This window comes from Zea mays, chromosome 2 (assembly GCF_902167145.1).
Source record: "Zea mays cultivar B73 chromosome 2, Zm-B73-REFERENCE-NAM-5.0, whole genome shotgun sequence".
In the NCBI taxonomy this organism is placed as follows: Eukaryota; Viridiplantae; Streptophyta; class Magnoliopsida; order Poales; family Poaceae; genus Zea; species Zea mays.
In genome coordinates, this window is record NC_050097.1 from 147295107 (window position 1) to 147314508 (window position 19402).

The window sequence follows — 19402 nt, forward strand, 5'->3', positions numbered from 1 at the left end:
TGCAAGACATTGGTTTCGGTGGGCAAAGATGGGATTGCACCCTTCTTCGTGGTGGTGATGGCTCCACACGTGTTAGCGAATTTAATAGACTCCACAGGCTTCTTCTCGTGTTGTACAGTCAGACCATATACCAAGTATCAAATCACACGATAAAACGGAAAACCGAAGGACCACCTTGGTATGTAGAACCCAATAGTTTCAGATCAATAAACAAATTTTAGGTGACTTATTTGTAGCGATGACGGATCTTTAACGATCCTTCGAAACATAGCACCAACAAATGCGTCGTCTACGCCAGTCGTATCAAATTGTTGTACTTTGAAGGAAGGGACAGCTCCGTGGAATCCTGCAATCAAGTATAGTAAACTTGTGTAAGTCTCAGCATCATATGAAGTCTTCCACCAAGCCACAATGGGATAGACAGGTCCTATTTAAGTTCAATATAAGCAGCCCATGAATAATTAGCATATATATTTGTATTTCCATAGGACAGCAGCAATCACAAAGGTATAAAGCATACCCTGGCATAGTACTTGCATCCTTGATCTCCAAGAGTGACCAGTCCCAGCTTCATGGTAGGATTGGTGTCCTTAAACCAGTCAATTGCTACGGATTTCACACTGGGACATACCTATGGAACAAATGGAATAAGTTTTAGCCTGTTATTTCAAAAATCATCGTCACCATTGGGAAAATGCTACAATAGTGATCCTTTCTTCAATGAATTTGAGATAAAATAAAGGACAATATTGTAGGACTTGGTCTAGGAATCTGCAAGAGAATGTCTTACAATAAATAGAAATGACGTTTAGAAAAGATATGTGGTAAACAATGCAAATAATTACAATAAGGGAACTGATGTTTATATACCAATTACCAATTATATTATTCTAGCAACTGCTCCTTGCATACATGTAAAAATGGAATTCGACAACAATAGAATCCTTTGTTCGAGTTAATATTATTCATAAACCAGAGGAGAACATTTAATATTTAGCTTTACACACTTGCACTGATGTCATAAGTTCAGAAGCTCAGTCGTTTGAACAAGCTAGATAGTCAAAATTAGTCTATAGCGAATTTAATAGACTCCACAAGCTTCTTCTCGTGTTGTACAGTCAAACCATATACCAAATCTCAAATCACACAATACAACTGAAAACCGAAGGACCACCTTGGCATGTAGAACCCAATAGTTTCAGATCAATAAACAGATTTCAGACGACTTACTTGTAGCGATGACGGATCTTTAACGATCCTTCGGAACAGAGCACCAACAAATGCGTCGTCTGCGCCAGTCGTATCAAATTATTGTACTTTGAAGGAAGGGACAGCTCTGTGGAATCCTGCAATCAAGTATAGTAAACTTGTGTAAGTCTCAACATCATATAAAATCTTCCACCAAGCCACAATGGAACAGACAGGTCCTAGTTATGTTCAATATTCTAAACTGAAGTGTTGGTGATTTTGAAGATGAACGTGCGCATCCACTCCTTGAATCGGAAGGTTACAGGGCATCTGATAAACTCTTCCCAGTAGAAACAGGACAAATTCAAGGACACCAAGAAATCAGCAACAATAATACATCGTCAGTAAATAAATCTCTAGAACAGTGACCTGACATCCATACAATTTGCCAATGCTATAATCATACTGTAATATATGTGTGTTCATGTGTATTCAGACTGAATTGTTTGATATTGAGATGCAATCAAAACAATAGAATTAAATCAATTAAGATAGAGAGTATACCACTTTATAGCCTGATAGTGTATTTGTGTTCCATGCCATCATATATATATCCAAAAAATGTAAAATGTGTGTACGACTATTGGTTGCTACACCCCATTAAAATGTATTTGTGTTCCAGTGCCCCAACGCCTACTGTATTTGCATCTCAATATTTATATGCTGACCAACATCTTCAAAAGGGTGTGTCGATGATATAATCAGACTGTATTTGCATCACACAAGATAGGTCATAATCAGCTTGTATAATCATAATGTTTTTTCACGGTGATTAAATCACATGATAGGTCATAATCAGAAAACAATGAAGACAAAAATCCGATAGTAATTGTGCCATTTCTCAAATTGGTTTACTCTTGAATTGCTACATATTTATCCATTTGGTGAAGTTGAATCTGATTATACATTTAGGACTATAACATGAATCGGAACGGTTGAGGGCAAGTAGCATCAATACACACCTGAAATGAAAAGGTTTTCTTGGGTGGGTTCTCCTTGGCGGGGATTGCTCCTCCTTCCTCGGCTCCTTCCTCAGCTTCTCCTAAATGCTCAAAATCATGTGTAGGTAGACAGTGGGAATTTTCTTTTCTTCATTACTTGACTACTCAATGCATATCCAAAAAGATGCTTAGAACCTTCTAGCTGGTATATTGGACAATGGAGCAAGAATGGAATCTCTACTATCCTAAAGTCAATTAGAGCAGTACTAACCGAGGTTCATGTTGTAGTCCTCAGCAGCCGCGGTTGGAAGAACTTGTGCCGTGGTAGGAACAATTTGTCCTCGGCAACGCCATCCACATAGTTATAGTGCCCGCACAACATTCCTCGCCTCATTCGCGGCTTGCCGCGCATGGAGGGGGTGGTTGTTGGAGATCCGCGGATGTGGATGTTGTGTGCCTGTTGGCGGATCCAGCGGAGGGGATGGGGAGTGTGCCTCGTACGCGTGAAATGCGGCATGGCTGTTGGGCGATAGGGATGAGGACCGGTAGGCGCCGGATCCGGTGGAGGGGAGGATGGCGTGCGGGGATGGGGCATGGTTACTGGCGCGTGGCCGGATCCAGCGGAGGGGAGGATGGCGTGCGGGAATGGGGCATGGTTACTGGTGCGTGGAGGATGAGGAATTGAGGACCATGGCTATTGGGCGATGGGGAGGCGGTAGATCCAGCGGAGGGGAGGATGGCGTGCTGTTGCCGAGGTTGGAGCGGGGGTAGCGGGGCACGGTTGGAGCAGCCGGTGTAGAGGCCACCGGATCCGACGGAGGGGGGATGGCGTGCTGTTGCCGAGGTTGGAGTTGGGAGCGGGAGCGCATGGCCGGGGGTGGCTGCGCGCATGGCGGCGGGCGGGAGCGTATGGCCGGGGCTGCTGCGCGCATGGCGGCGGGTTCGGGTTCGGGTGCGAGAGCGGGAGCGAGGCAATCGGACGGTTGGGATAGAGGCGGGGTTGATCTGGCAATCGGACGGTCGAGATGGAGGCGGGGGCATGGTTGTGCCTAGTCTACACTATTGCCTTAAGGATTAGTAGAGATATATATTGTTTTGTTTGGACATTAGATTGTATCTTGTGCACCAAAAGCAACAGATTCTTGCTGATGAGATGTCCCCGTCCCGTTCGTCCCCATGCAGAAAAGCAAATATAAAAACACATCAAAGAGATCGACGTCATTATCAGCGTGGAAAGAAATACTAGAAAATGCAATCATCTCCGGCTGCTCGCTGCCCATATCGAAGCAGCAGCAGCAGCAACCAGCGCTGAAAGAAATGGCCATCGCTCGTCAGTTACGTGTCACTTGTCACGGCACTAAATGGGACGTTGCCAAACGAAAAAGGCCGCGTGCGTGCTTCGAATCCAAGCCAACTACGGCGTCGCCAGCGCCACTTGCAATAGCGTATGCATTGCTGGTGGTCGTCTGAAAGCCTCACAAACTTTTGTTTACTTGTTGTCAGGTTAAGGGATATGCAATAGCGTATCCTTTTCCAGTTTTGATTTGAATCGAACAGCCCCTCTATTGCTCATATTATTATTATATATATATATATATATATTAATCTAGTCACAATCAGAAACAAAGGGAGGGGTACACATGAGCATCACAAGTGGGCTCTAGAACAATAGCTTGAGGCTGAACTTGAGTAACAATATTATTATAGTACAGGTAGATGAAAATGATAGAATGGTTCCCTTCCTAAAAGAACGCTCGGAGGCGATGTGCAACCGATCGCTCGTTACGCACACGCACCTTCCTGTGTCTGTGAGTGATCGGCCCACGAACATACTAGCTACCCTGTTGGGTTTGAGTTAGATTGAGGGGATTAAGGTCCTGTTTGGGAAGGTTTCACTTTAAAAATTGCAGTTTCGGTTTTTCAGCTTCACCATTAAATAACTTCAACAGATTAAAGGCTTGCACATAGACTATAACTTTTGTAATAAATCCAATTAATTTTTGAAGCACCATTTGAGGAGCTTCGAAAATTTCATGAAACTGTTCTCTAGTTTCAGTTTTTTAATGTAGAGCTCGTGGAGCTAGACCTGTTTGATAGAAGAAGCTGAAATAGACTTGAAATTCTTGAAATAGAGCTCTTCCAAACAGTACCTAAATCCCATCCTATTCAAATTTGAATAGAAGGTGATTTAATCCCCTCCAATCACTCTCAATCCACCTCTAACCGAACAAGCCCTAATATGGCAACCAGCATGTGTGGGTCTCTTCACGACCACGGCGACGACGACGCCATCAAGCGTTTTTGGCGTGTCGCCCTCTCTGGCGATTCTCACATGTGCACACACATAGGCGTCGACATGTATGGTGTGTGCATCCGGTGTCAACCCACCAAGAAGGTAAGTGTTGGGGGCCTTCGTCCTTAGAAGGTCCTCAAAACACTAATTAACCATTGTTTCCTAATACATCTCTAAAAGTATGTGGTGAGTGCGGGCAGGGCCCCGACGAGACGGCCATCTACGTGGAGAGTGCACATGAGAGACAAACGGGAGATTGAACTAGAGGAAATTGTGGCATCGAGCTCGGCGCCGCTTTAGTGCTAGGCCACCGTCACTACCGATGATATGTCAAGCACATATGATGTGAGTCATGACACTAGGACATGTTAACCTAATTGTTAGAGAGATATGGTGTAGAATTAGATGATTGATTGATATGCAAAAGGGGTTACATATATAGGGGCAGCAGCCCCCAGGGAGAAACCTAAGTGTTGGCTAAGAGGGAGATGCGGCAACACTAGGTGCCAGGCGCGACCATAGGACCTTACGCAGAAAGATGTCCCAGCCCACCTTAATACATATACATCAAATTCTAACACCCCTGTAGTCGAAGCTCTAGCCACAACAGATGTTGAGACTGGACTGAAACTCCAAAAACACCGTAGAGGGGAGGCCCTTCATGAAGATGTTCATGAACTGTGATGTCATTGGGATATGGAGGGCATGGACATGACCGATGGCGACCTTCTCTCGAATGAAGTGGAGATCAATCTCCACATGCTTCATTAGCGGATGTTGGATGGGGTTGCTATAGAGGTAGATGGTGCTGATGTTATCGCAGTAGACGAGGGTGCTCCGCATTGAAAGGGAAATATGTTATATAGCCATTTCTACCTATTTTGGTGATTAAGTGTCCAATACACCACGATGGACTAACTAGTTTGATATGAGTATGAGCACAGGTCTACTTGAAGGCAATTTGAAGGTTCTTAAGTCCTAAAGAACTGAACTGGAGGCTAGAAAGTGCTACTTTCGGTAAAAGGGTAAAACCATAAGGTTTGATTGCTTAGATAAGTTGCATATGTGTCATACTATGTTTCTAGCACTTTTGTTTGATCTCTAACTCAATTCTATAGTTTGATCCATAATGCAAATCCTAATGAAACTATGGTGAAAAGGTCAGTTTTCTCTACGAGAGTGGTGCGGTTCCATTTTTTATTTCAAGAGCGCAGTGGCTCCATTTCAGATTTCGAGAGCAGAGTGGAATCCGTCCATTTTCTGTTTAGACCCACCTATTTTTTGGAGCGATCTTGTCATGAATCTGATAGAAATATTCCTAATTTAGGGCTAGTTTGGAAACTTAAATTCCCCTCCAGGATTCCTGGTGATTGAGTGAGAAAATGATCCAGAGGGAATGTAAGTTTCCAAACTAACCTTTAGAGTTGCTTCACTTCGACAGCTCTGTTCGTTCTCTAACCAAACGTAGAATGGAATGAATATATCCCACCTCGCTCCCTAACCAAACTGACTATTGGTCACTTGCTTTTGATTGTTGTATAGAACCAAAAACAAGGCAACACAGTGTTAAACAGTAGGGATCTTCGTCCTTAAAGTATTATCTCTTCGGGATAATAGCTTTAGGACAAAGATGGTGATGGACACTTCGGAATGCCAAAGACATGAGTTAACACATTACATGTTCTTTCCTTCATTTAACTTTGATCTGAAGGTTATATGGAGGAAGGAAATAACAAACAGAAGACTTGTGCATCTTTTAATCGTAATAGAAAGTGTGAATAATAAAAGATAAATTTGACTTATCTGTGTATCCGTCTCAAATATCATTCCTTATAAAATGATAAACGTTTACTAGCATACCTTCGGTTTCACACAAATGAGAGCTCGAAGTAAATCTTAGAAACTGAACAAGGGAGAGTTCTTTTCCTTCTATTTTCTCCAAAAAAAAGGTGCCCTATACATGATACTGTTCATCCATTTATAGGGGAGAGGTACAACTTCGTGTGAAATTACAATTATGTCCACAAAACTTGTATATATGATATACAAACGACACAAGGGTAGTATTGACTTCTATTTTTATCATCTTGACAACAAAATCTTGTGAACACCTTCTTTCAGCCTTGTTTGACTTCTGTCATCGTCTTCATGTATTATCATGACAAAGCTAATGCCTTTATCATTTTCTTAATTTATTCCGAAGGTGGGTACCGCTGAAGATGATACTGCCGAAGCACATGTGATACTTAGAGATGTATCGAAAAATAATGGTTAACTTATGTTTTTTAGACATTCGAAAGACGAAACCCAATACTGACCATAAAAATTGTTCATTAATGGCAGAACGGGGACCAAATAAGCATGTTCATGTACTGCTTTGCTGCTCATAAACACGCACATGCCAAATCCCAAACTCGACCGCGGCAGGTCGGCCGTTCACGGGCGGCGGGTCGGAGCAATCCGATCCCTTCCTTGCCCTGCATCCGCCAATGCACCCTTCTGTAGCAGAGGGCGACGCCCGAGCCGCCCGCAATGGCTGCGTGCACCTACAAGCTTTTGCCTTTCTGTTCTCATGTTACGTTAGGAGTACGTGACGGGCAGACCGGAGACCACCGGCCACCGCGCGCACGGTTGGTTGGTTGGTTCACTGCACGACGTGGTACCACTAGTAGGCTAGGCAGGCAGGCAGGAAGGAAGGAAGGCTTCGTCATCCACCTCAGCCGGTCAGCCCTCAACCCCAATTTACACGTCGGCCGGTCAAAGGCGCGCGCCGTACATTGGCCGCGGTCGACGCTCGCCGTGGCCCACGCGCCCGCGACAACGACGACGGGCGCGGTGAGATGGTGGGCGGGAGCCGTCGCTGTCGCCATCGTCAGACAAGAGAAGCTTCAGTTCGTCCTGTGTCATAAACAAAACGGAAAGAAAACCCGTCGTAGCGGACTTTTCGCGGAGCTTGCTTTCCTGGAACGCAAAGGCCACCGCGAGAGCGAGAGCGAGCTACTAGACGCCTGCCTTCACCTGCACGATGCACTGCGCCGTGGCTTCTCGTCAGCTCTCTCTGCCGCGTCCCCATGCAGCTGCTACCGGTGGGTCGAGGCATGCACTCACATCACAGGGCACAGGCACAGAAACACCTCGCTTTCTCGCCCTCCCCCTAGATACCCATTTATAAACCAACGAACAAGCCAGTAGCTAGCCAAATCCTTGCTGCCCTCCCTCCTCCGACGCCGGAGGCCATCAGAAACGCGCGTGCGCGCCCGCGCAACCACCACCACAACCCCTTTCCTATCCACGTTCTCCGGCCTCGCTCCTACTGTCTCCCGGTCGGCCGCCCACCGGCCATCGTTCGTCTCATCCCATGGGTGTTGGGGCGATGGAAGCCTCTTCTCCGGCCGGCGACGACGTCGGCGGCACGGGCATCGAGGACCTCCCGGCGGACGTCCTCGCCCTCGTGCTCCGCCGCCTGGATGGCGCGTCGCTGGCGGCGGTCGGCTGCGCGAGCTCCGGCCTCCGCAGCCTCGCCACCGACCCGGCCACGTGGCGGGCGCTCTGCTTCGCCATGTGGCCCTCCGTCCGCGACCTGCCCTGCACAGGCCGCGTCGACGGCGGTCACCGGGCGCTCTTCGCCGACGCCTTCCCCTTCCCGTGCTCGGTCTCCCCTCCCACGCCGCCGCAGCCCCTGCCCGCGCGCCTCGTGTCGGCCGTCGACCTGCGCCACGCGGGGGTCTGCGTCCTGTCGCGCGTCGTGGAGACGGACGCCGCCTCCGACTGGTTCCTGGGCGCGCCGTTCCGCGTCGACGCGCTGCTGCAGGAGGGCTTCACGTCGCCGGCCGCCGCGGCGATCGCGCCGGCCGACCTCGAGCTCAGCTGGGTCCTCTTCGACCCGGCCACCGGCCGCGCGCTCAACGCGTCCAGCCGCCGCGCCGTGGCCGTCGACCGCAAGTGGCTCACGGGGGACACCGTGGCGCGCTTCGCCGTCGTGCTCGGCGGCGGCGTCGCGCTCGACGCCGCCGTCACGTGCGACGAGCGCCGCGGCCACGTCCGGGAGGTCAGCCTGCGCGTCGAGGACGCCGACGGCGCCGGCGTCAGCGGCAGGGACGGGCTGGCCGCCGTCGCCGCCGCCATGGCCGCGCCCAGGCGGGGGTGCCGCGGCGCGGCGGAGGACGTGGCCAGGCTCAGGTACGAGGAGTTCGTCAGGGGGAAAAGGGCGCGCAAGGAGTCGAAGGCCAGGCGCGAGGGCATCCTTGATCTCTGCTGCTCTGGCGTCGGCGCCGCCGCCTTCCTCGGCTTCCTGGTCATGCTCACGTTCCGGTGAACTCGTCCGATTCGGCCCGCCCGGGCATTCGGGCATCGCGAACACCACAACCACTAGAGAGTGCCGTTGACATGTACAGTGTAGTTCAGGGAATGTGAATATGATTGGGTTGTAGGTTATACGGTCGCCTGTCAAACAACAGGGAAAGTCAGCATCATATCTCTCTTTTTTTCTCCTTTTCCAGAAAGCGAAGTTAATAAGAATTAAAAAAAAACTTCTAGAATCTCAGTGCTGTAATTTGTCCACGCCAAAGCACATCAAATTCCAACGTTCTTGAACAGGCTAGTTTTACTTCCGCTTCTCACACTGCCAACACGGATATTTGGAACCAAGGGACCCCACAGATACTACCAACCATTCCTATAGTACTCTACACCAATACACTAACACAAACCTATACAATAGTACGGGAAGGGAAGCATGCAAAAAAGTCAAAGGAAAATTACAGGCACATTCTTGCCACGAGCCAGAAAACTCCCGACAAGACTAAGCAAGCAGCCTATACAAGTGATCTCTGCAATTCCCGGCACACCAGATCAACGAACTCGTCGCTCTGTCAGGCATTTGGTGAGAGTTAGAGAAAATGATGATACCGATCCAAAACAGTTGTACCCTGTATGTTTTCAGTGTGGACAATTTTTACCTGAACAAGTCTCTGTAGAGCGTCTTTGACTCTATCCCTTGTAACAGTAAGTCTATCACTGTGTGAGGGGTTAAGGGAAGGAGGTGGAGTGGGCGGTGGAAAGGGCTGGAGCAGTGGGGTGCCATACTGAGAACGTTGAATAGATGCCGCCGAAGTGGGATGAAGAGGTGGCGCAGTAGGAACCACAGATGCACCCGGCGGAGCCAGTGGAGCTGAAGAGGATGGTGGAGGCGCAAAGAAATCTGGTGTCACAAGATTTGTTGGCCGGCTAGTGTGGGCATTAGTTCCATGGACGGGCAATGGTGAAGCTGTTGAAGCTACTGAAGGGGGCAGTTGATGTGTTGAAGCAGCAGATGGAACGATCAATGGCACATGGGAAGATGGGATGCTCTCAGTAGATGGGTGCACTCTTCCAGACGGTTGTGCGTTTGATACACTTCCAATGCTAGCAGCGCCCTGCAGATATGTTGGAAAAGCAATCTCAGCGTAGTTAGACACAACAGATATTATGTGATGCAGCATATATCCAACCATGAATGCAGCGAACTTATGTGCATACATCAACCGAGAAGCTAAAATGGTCATTGAGTACAGAATGCAGATAAATGGGGATATACCATTCAATCAAAATGAAAGTAAAATGGGATGAAATAGCTGGTAGTTGACAGTTGAGCATACACTGAAGTAACTGATTAATGATTCATCAGGGGTATCAAGGACTACAGCGGCAGACGCTGGCGGAGGTTCAAGGGGGCCGTCTATAGCAGCAGATGTAGGAACAGCCTCCAGTTCCTCAAACTCACTGTGGCCATGAAAGAAACTTCAGCACAATTGATAATATATAATTCAAAGGAAAGAATGGAGGTGTTTGAATCCAAGAGACTAGAAACGAGTAATAGACCTTTTTGTGGAAGGCACTTTAGGTTTTGGAGGTACTTTGGCGTAAGCATTCAGTATCCTGCGAATACAATTGAGCAGCAAACTGTAAACAACCTGCCCACATAATTCTAATCAAGAAGTTCACGCTGCATCCTTAGATACAATTGTTCTTTTCAAAAAAAGGAACAAGTGTGCCAAAGGTTATGCCAAAATGGTCATAATGCCCTGTCCCACGATTTTTAAGTAGTGCATGATACTGGTCGTTTTGTAGAAGTATGAGGGGAACATGACATCACCATGACATCCTGAGGTACATTTTTTAGCAAAGGCATCCTGAGATGCAAATTTTTTTTAAAAAAAAAGGGGGGCAGATGTGAAAATGATTATGCTAAAATAATCACAATCCCATATATGCATACATTTTAAGTAGAGCACGATACTAGCTATTTGTAGGAACATCAGGGAAACATGACATGACAATCTCCAAGAGCATCAAAAGTTTGTAAGCACACTGCACATCCTTGCTCTATACCTAATTTGGGATTTCACTTGCTAGGATGCAAAGCTGTGGTTAGTCAGGAAACCAACTCTTTTCTGGGCACCAATATGTAGTAGAGTAGTCGTTACTTCTTATTACAAACTAGAAAAAATCATCTGACTATTTCTGTCGATTATTTTGAATCTCACCAGCACTTAAGTAGTAGTTGACAAATGCAGTAAATCAATAATACAAGCGTCTCTCCAATGTTTTCAAGTCGTCTAGTCGAACCTAGTCGTATAGCTACTGACCAGTCGACTAGTAGCGATTAGTCGTCGATCAGACCGACTAATCGAGCCCAATGGAAGAAAGCAGAGCAGCAAGAAGCGCACTCACCATCTCAAAATGAGATAATCTTTTCAGTGCTTGATGCAGGCGAATACACAAGAGCTAGGCCTAGGCGACGAAAAGACGATGCTTCAACCTTTAAGATGACAGGCATCGTCGGCAGCAAGGCAATCGCCTGGAACTGGATCTTGTGGGCAGCAGCGGCATTGCAGCAGCATGGGTGGCCGCCTAGAACTTACGGGCGGCTCTCTGCGGACTGTAGCTGGCTGCATAGTTTGGCAACCATAAAAGGACACAATAGCAGCCCATGAGCCGATAGAAGTAGCTGCAATGGCAGCCTAGACCCCACAACTACAGCACCCATTAATCTCAAAAGCCCATCTAAAAACACATGTTCAATCTGGTCGTCTCACACCAAATCGGACGATTAATCGTGATTAGTCATCAACTACTCGGATGACTAGAATTCTGGTCGGTCTAATCGCTTCGGTGGGTCTAGTCAGGTTTAGGTTAGCGATTAGTCCGACTAATCAAAGATTAGTCGGACGACTTGAAAACACTGCATCTCTCACACTTGAGGCTAACAAGGCAAGTTACTTCATGCCCTAAAAGAGAGAACTAAGATTAGCAGGCCAGTACTTAGCTAGAACTTTCAAGATTTCGTCATCACAAGTCCTGCCACATTTCCCGTTTAGAGAATGTGATCCCAGCTAACAATGCTCACGTTTAGTAAGACTACGCATTTCTCATTCATCCACAACTAGCTGGAATGCTGGATCTTGAAAAATACATAACCCTACATATTTCAGATCAGAACTACTAAATATGGTAAAGTAATGTTAATAATCTACATAAATTCAGACAAAGACTCCTCCGACATGGGGAGATGAGAATACATGAAGACCTTTACCTTCCAAATAGACTTGCAACAGCTTCACAGTCCTGTTGGTTGTAAAACCAAATTCCATTGACTTCTTGTGAAGCGTTCCGGTACAACAAATATGGAGGTTGAAGCTCGTATTCAAAATCACTTAAGAGATCCTCCACCAGATTATCTGTTGAGAACAACATCATCGGACCCCTCGTGAAGGATTCACCACATGAAGCATCTAATTTTGTGCACATATTATAAACTTAAAGGTACTAAAGTTCCATCAACTTATTTCACATGCCTTGGAGTCTTGGAAAATATAATTGTGCCTTCAGTGTAAGTCCTAATTTAGACCAAGGCCCACCCATCATATTCCCCAAGTAGGTTCATAAGAAAAGCTGGAGTTCTGCTAAAATTTCCATAAATTCTCTACAGTTTCCACAACTATCTTTGAAAAGAAATGCCTCTTTTTATACAGTATTATTCCAATTAGACCTCATATGAACCTACTAATCCAATATGGTATTTGGAAATACTGAGACTCTAGTACTCTGTATCTAGTCATCGCCTTTTCAGCTTTGACCCAAAGACATGACGCTACAAAAACCCATCGGTTGGCTGGTCACTCGAAGCATCAAAGACTGGGGAACAATAGTGCAGGTCTCATGCCAAGCAATATGCTCTTCGAAAGTCAACCTCAAATGCTATTAGAACGTCTGATCCACATGACGCAACCAGGGCAGAGCATGACACTGTCATTGGTATTCAAATGAATGAACAAATGAATGAATGCACGATAATAGACACCAGTACTTATGCAAAAATTATTGAGATACCTAATCGAGATGAAGCAGCAGGCAGCAATATATGGTTACCCAGGCTACAATGATTCACTATCAATTGAGAATAGATCAATAGATAGATGTCGCCTTGACAGTAACCCAGGGCACACAAGTGTTACCTAAATTTATCAGCGACCTAGGCATTGCAGTGCACTAGTTAACCTTTAGATATCACAAGGTGATCTCCATTTAACAAGAACTAAAAGGAATTATTTTTACATCGCAATTGCTACCGTTGGTACAGCTCCTAGGCAGTAGGCACCACAGGTGGGTCATCATAAAAACAAACCAACGACCCAAGACGCAAGCCAGGAAGTCGTCCGTACCAGTGTTGCGCCGGTTCATGACGATGAACTGGAATCGGGGCTGAGAGTTCCTGGACCAATCGAGCACAGTCAGGACAGAACCAGACCGCGTAGGAGCACAAGCAAAACCCCCAACCCAGACCCTCACCTCTTGACGACAAACAGCGACCCCTCGACGTCCTTCCGGCTCTGCGCAGCACAAACCAATCACCAGAGAATCCGCCGTGAGATCATGCCGGATCGGATCGGGGTCCGGTAAATGGAGCGCGGGGGAAGGGGGAATATGTGGCTCACCCACTGGTTGAGGTCGATGTTGAAATCGTAGAGTGTGACGTGCGCGGCGGTGATAAGGATGTCCTCGACGGCGGGGTCCAAGCGCTGGAGCACCGTGAGGTTGAGCAGGCGCGTGGCCTCCGCGTCCATCGCCAGGTTCGGGGTCACCTTGCCCCCGTTCGGCTGCGGCGGCATCGGTGGCGCTGGATCTGATGGCCGCGAGCCGCAGAAGCAGCAGGCAAGCAGCAATCGTGTTCGTGGAGTGGGGGTGGAGACTGGAGAGGATGTCTCCGGAACAACCACAAGTCCACAACTCACTCCACGTTTCACGTCGGACGCGGTGGAGGACCGGGATGGGCAGGTGGGCCGGCCCACGGTAAATGCGTTTGGGCGCAAATACATACGCCCTGCTGAGGCCAAGGTGATCACAATCGACGGCAGCACAGCTGGCGTAGCGTTGATCGTGGGCTGTGGTCTGGCTGATCTGGAACGTTGGCGCCCGTTCCGGTGAAGGAGCATTAGCAAAACCTTCTATATAGACCGCTCATGTCGTTTTCTGGCCGTCATCGTAGAATCGAACGGCTGAAAAATAAAAGGGTGACGTGGATAGCCTCGGAGCTCGCCTTTGCTCCCGACTCTATTATACAGAAAAGAGAAAATGAACTACTGCTATAGTCTATAACAACTTTATTTATCTTTATCTCATATTTTAAACTTTACTCAATTTCTATATAATAGAGCCGGGAGCAAAGGCAAGCTCTCAGGCTATCCACGTCACTCTTTTAATATTCAGCCGTTCGATTATGCGATGACGGCCAGGAAACGACATGAGCGGCCCATATAGAAGGTTTTGCTAATGCTCCTTCACCGGAGCGGGCGCGAACGTTCCAGATCAGCCAGACCACAGGCCCACGGTCAACGCGAACGTTCCAGATCATCCAGACCACAGGCCCATGGTCAACGAATGAGGAAAAAAGATAGTTCATGTCTCTGCAAGCCATCGCCAAGGTCTCAGACGGCGGAGGAGGAAGAGGATGAGGAGGTGAAGATGAGTGGCAAGAATGGTCTCGCGGAGGCAGAGCTGATGGGTCTCGGGGGTTGTTGTGCTGGAGTCCAAGTATAAAGAGGAGGAAGAAGAGGTGCTCTGCCCGATCTACCTCGAGCTCGTGGAGGCAGAGGTGATGCGTCTCGGGGAGGCATTGCATGAGCTGGGACTCCGGGAGTCGGGGACACGAGCAGCGCGTGCGCGTGCACGGCGACGGCGCACGTGAGGTAGAGATGGTGCGACAGCGCGGTGGGCTTGCTTGCTTGGCGGCCTTCGCTTTGCACGTTGGTCCATCATCACCTCTCCTATTTTGGCTCTTGCCTGCCTGTCACACCCGTTTTAGAAGGCAAACCGAATGCGAACCATATACGTGACATGATCATAAACTCACGTACACAGTGATTACATAGTTGGACATCATCACACATTGCTCAAAGTAAATAGTGGAAAGGTACTTTTATTTACAATAAGATGTCCAAGACATCCATAGAGTCTAATACATAGCATAGTCATTAATATCATCATAGTGCGGAAATACAAAACGTAGAAGATAAGGCCTACAAAGGCAGCTGACTGGGGGTTTGCCACTAAGAAAAATTAGAACTCGTCGTAGTCCTGAAACTCCTCAAAGTCCTCCATGTTGCCAGCATATCCTCCTGAGTACTGAACACAGTGGGGACAACCTGGGGTGGGGTGGTTTGTAAAGCAAGGGTGAGTACACATCAACGTACTCAGCAAATGTCCCGTTTGGCTAAAGTGGACTAGTTGTATGTGGAGTTAAGGTTAAGCAGTTGCTTTTAGTTGGTCAAGTATTTATTACTATTATTAGAGCCAAGTTTTAGTAATAACCCAGTTAATACCCAATTGTACTCCTTACAAGAAGAAATACCAGAGATCAAAATTATACCCATCATTATTAATCATCATCATAAAAGTAACCAAAGTTCTAATCAAAGAGGATCCCAAGGCCGCTCTTAACCATGAGCTCGGCTGATATACCAGTTTTTAACACTCTGCAGAGGTTGCACACTTTAGCCACGAGTCGTGATCCCTTTCCAGCCTGGGTTGTTCAGACCCAATCTTCACTACCAAGGTGAATGACCAGGGATACACTACGCAGCCTTTAGAAAGACTCCCCTGGTGCATAGCTGCTCGTTAGGTTTCGCCAGTCGTACAAACGCAGTACACCTCCCTAAGGTGAATGACTAACAAAACCAAGTCGAATGAACCTCTGCACCCTCCTTGGCAGAGCGAGCACTACGCCCCGGCCCCCATTGACGGTCCTCAGGCAAAGCCAACTACACCCCTAGGTTTATCTAATTAATCAGCTAAGGGTGTCCCATTCCACCCTCATGGTTGCACTGTTATAACGGGTGGTCACTCCACGAACAGGTCCTTACGGAGAGGTACTTAGGAAAATGGCCTGAGTCCCCTAAAGTATCACAATATCATCATCGGGGTAACATCATCGTATCATAAATGTTCACATCATGTTCATTGATTACGTTGAAGCAATAGCATAAGCTAATCATGATTAACCCAAAAGGTAAACAAGGATAAGTAAATACAGACTAGTCAATCCTTAGGATTCAATAATGTAATGCGGGACAGTAAATTATAGAGTAAGTCTATACTATACTTAAAGCACCAGTTTCAACGGTCGTCCCACGTCATTTTTTTACAAATAACCCCTCACAACTATTTCAAATTAACCCGATGCACGCCTATAGATGGCCAAACAACGGCCTGACACGGGCCAGACGCCCGCGGGCCACAACTCTGGCCCAGGCACGTCATGCCGACCTGCTTATTGTGTCGGGCCAGCCCGTTAGCCTGTCAGCCTATTTGATTAAATCAGCGTAAAATGTTAAAAAATGGTGGAGGAAGTGGGGTTTGAACCCATGCTCTGATGGAAAAAGGACAAGAGACACTGAGTGAAGCTATCTAACCAGTAGAACATCGTGCTCAAATGTTTTTAATATTGAATATAAATTGTATATATGTATATACGTTTTTTTTGTAAAATAAAAAATATAATCATGTCGGGTCGGGCCAACACTACAGGCCGAGGTTACAGCCCAAGCACAGCACGACGTTCTTGACTCTTGCAAGCATTAGGTCGTTTCTGAGACCACATTGGCGCAATGGACTCAATGGTGTTTGAGGTTGCTGAATTGGATGGAGCAACAATAATTTGTCACACTAACAGTAAAATGAAATGTTATTTATTGGTTTTAAACGTTAGTAATTGCTACGAAGTAGCATAATTTATATGGAGCGCATCCATCTTTTATTGATGCCTAACTTTAGCAATCACTCCATATTTTGATCTATTTTTTTATAAGTTTGAGTTCATGTGACTTATTTTAGAAACTTGAGCTCACAAACTTTCTCTTATTTGGTCTCTGTATTGTGGAATTATATCATTTTATAATCTATGTTCGTTTAGTCAGTCGTTATGAACTCTCTTCTAATCGCTCACTTCATTGGTCGTGTTGTAGTAAGACATATTGGATGGAGTAACAATAACATCAGTTAGCCAAATCAAAAAAATATTATACAGAGGGCGGAGACAATCAATAAAAAACTTTAATTTTTTTGGTGAATGGTTTACATGGATATTGTTGTAAGCCGTTGCAACGCACGGGCAACCAACTAGTAGGACATAATAGGTCAGAGGACACTTCCCTTCACCAAGTTGTTGCTCAGGGAGATCTTCGGCAACATACTCAAGAACCACGGGCTGCTCGTTGTCTAAATAAAGCGATCATACATTCAATACATTTGGTAAATGACAAATAAACAACACATCAATCATGTACACACATTGGAACACATCTCAAAAGGAAAAGTATAAACTCAAAAGGGAGTTTAAATTATAGGGTGAACTAATCTCATTTAGCAGTTGATTATTCTTTAAGTGTTGTCTATCTCCATGGTTACATAACCTAATTCTACTTATTTTAATGAGATATCCAATTCAAACCAGAGATAAGTTCATACATCACATATTATTATCTTCACAATATTAAACATCTATTTACCACTAGGGTTTCCTTTTTATTTATTTTATTAAGTGAATAAATCAACACATACACTAACCTATAGTTAGACACAAAATTAGAGTGTACAGACTGTAAATGAACATAATTTATTTGAACAAAGAATATTCCTACGAACATTTTTCAATTTGAAACACTAAATCTGGAGTTCATATGAAAAAGATATGAAATAAACAAGTTTTGAAGTTTGAAATGTGAAAATAGGTCCATTTCTGTAATTATTTAAAAGTGCAGGGGTCTATTTATAAGAGTTCAGGGGCCTGCGCGTAAAGTCTAAGGACGACGGGTTCTATTACCTGACAACTTAGGGTCTCTTTAGCAAAAATCACATGTGAAGGGGTATGGGTTGTTCTTGGCCATCGGATCAGCGAGCAAAGGCCTAGATTAGATCTGGTCGAGCAGACGCGCGCGCGAACGAGAGCGCGGGCTGACCAGTGGGGCAGGGGTGTCAGCGGCCTGGGGCGAGACGGCCTGACCGGCCGGCCCCAGTTGCAGGGCGCGGGTGAGAGAGAGTGAGAGGAGAGCGGTCAGATCTGTTTCGATCGGTCGGGATTAGATCTGGCTTAATTGAAATCGGGCCGTCCGATTAGGGTTGGGCGGACAGGATGCGCACCAGGGGACTTTATCTCTGCCGGGAAGCCATGGGTGGCGCTCCCCGTGGGCACGGCGGCGCCGTCACCGAAGGCGAGGCAGACTAGGACTCCTAGTGCGCGAGAGGTCGGTCCGGGTAGCTGGAGAGGTTGGGGAGGACCTGGCGAACACTATGGCAGGGTCGGGTTTGTGTGGATGGGACTGAGGCGACCGAGCGGTGGAGGGGAGTCCTCGACGACCGGGGAATACTCCAACGAGCAATCACGGGCAAGTAAATATGAGACAGGGGGAAATAAGGGCGGGGCTAGGACGTTTACCTTGAGGGAAGTCTCAGGAGTGCACGAACGGTGGCCAGGGCGCGGTGAGGGCACGGGTCGACGGTGGTGGAGCTGCGGCAGTGAACCGATGAGTGTGGACCAGGCGAACCAGAGGTGGAAAGGACGAACCGAGCGGTGTCCCGAGTTGCGGGTGATGTGGTGAAGCTTACTGAAAGGGAATTAGGCTTACACCTAGTTCCTAAGTAATTTTGGTGGTTGAATTGCCCAACACAAATAATTGGACTAACTAGTTTGCTCTAGTGTATAAGTTATACAGGTGTCAAAGGTTTACAACAAGCCAATTAATAAGACCAATGTTGGGTTCAAAATAGAGAGCTAAAGGCATCCTGAAAGGCTCCCTGGTCTGGCGCACCGGACTGTCCGGTGGCGCACCAGACAGTGTCCGGTGCACCAGGGGACTTCGCGCTGAACTCTTCAGCCTCGGGAATTTTTCAGAGCCGGCGCGCTATAATTCACTGGATTGTCCGGTGTACACCGGACAGTGTCCGGTGCTCCAAAAAGACGCGGCTCTGGAACTTGGCAGCCTCGAGAATTTCTAACGGCTGCTCCGCTATAATTCACCGGACATGTCCGGTGTACACCGGACTGTCCGGTGTAACTGCGGGGCAACGGCTACTTCGCGCCAACGGTCACCTGCAACAGCAATTAATGCGCGCCAGAGCGCGCAGAAGTCATGCACGCGCGTAGTGGCGCACCGGACACTCTACAGTACATGTCCGGTGCGCCACCGGACATCTAGGCGGGCCCAGAAGTCAGAGCTCCAACAGTCGAATCCCAACGGCTTTGGTGACGTGGCTGGCGCACCGGACATGTCCGGTGTACACCGGACTGTCCGGTGCACCATACGACAGACAGCCCCACCAAACGGCTAGTTTGGTGGTTGGGCTATAAATACCCCCAACCACCCACCATTCATTGCATCCAAGTTTT

At 47.2% G+C, this 19402-nt stretch overlaps 2 protein-coding genes across 2 annotated transcripts; one reads left to right on the forward strand and one right to left on the reverse strand.

Annotated features, from left to right (window-relative positions):
• Positions 1-7680: 7680 nt before the first annotated feature.
• On the forward strand, positions 7681-9436 carry LOC100284845 (F-box domain containing protein). Its single transcript, NM_001157740.2, has one exon. It carries the CDS (start codon positions 7841-7843, stop codon positions 8795-8797), a length of 957 nt encoding a protein of 318 aa, NP_001151212.2. The 5' UTR covers positions 7681-7840; the 3' UTR covers positions 8798-9436.
• On the reverse strand, positions 8981-13730 carry LOC100279265 (Dcp1-like decapping family). The gene is made up of 8 exons (NM_001152286.1): positions 13458-13730; positions 13312-13352; positions 13185-13234; positions 12056-12200; positions 10342-10398; positions 10119-10242; positions 9441-9896; positions 8981-9350 (listed from the first exon to the last, which is right to left on the reverse strand). The coding sequence occupies exons 1-8, from the start codon at positions 13629-13631 to the stop codon at positions 9297-9299; spliced, it is 1101 nt and encodes a 366-aa protein (NP_001145758.1). The 5' UTR covers positions 13632-13730; the 3' UTR covers positions 8981-9296.
• Positions 13731-19402: the final 5672 nt, after the last annotated feature.

Coding starts and splice junctions, on each gene's coding strand:
- LOC100284845 (NM_001157740.2), top strand. CDS start 7,841: ATGGGTGTTGGGGCGATGGAAGCCTCTTCTCCGGCCGGCGACGACGTC.
- LOC100279265 (NM_001152286.1), bottom strand. CDS start 13,631: ATGCCGCCGCAGCCGAACGGGGGCAAGGTGACCCCGAACCTGGCGATG. Junction 10,399..12,055: donor GTTGCAAGTCTATTTGGAAG/GTAAAGGTCTTC, acceptor TTGTATTCGCAG/GATACTGAATGCTTACGCCA. Junction 10,243..10,341: donor AAAGTGCCTTCCACAAAAAG/GTCTATTACTCG, acceptor TCATGGCCACAG/TGAGTTTGAGGAACTGGAGG.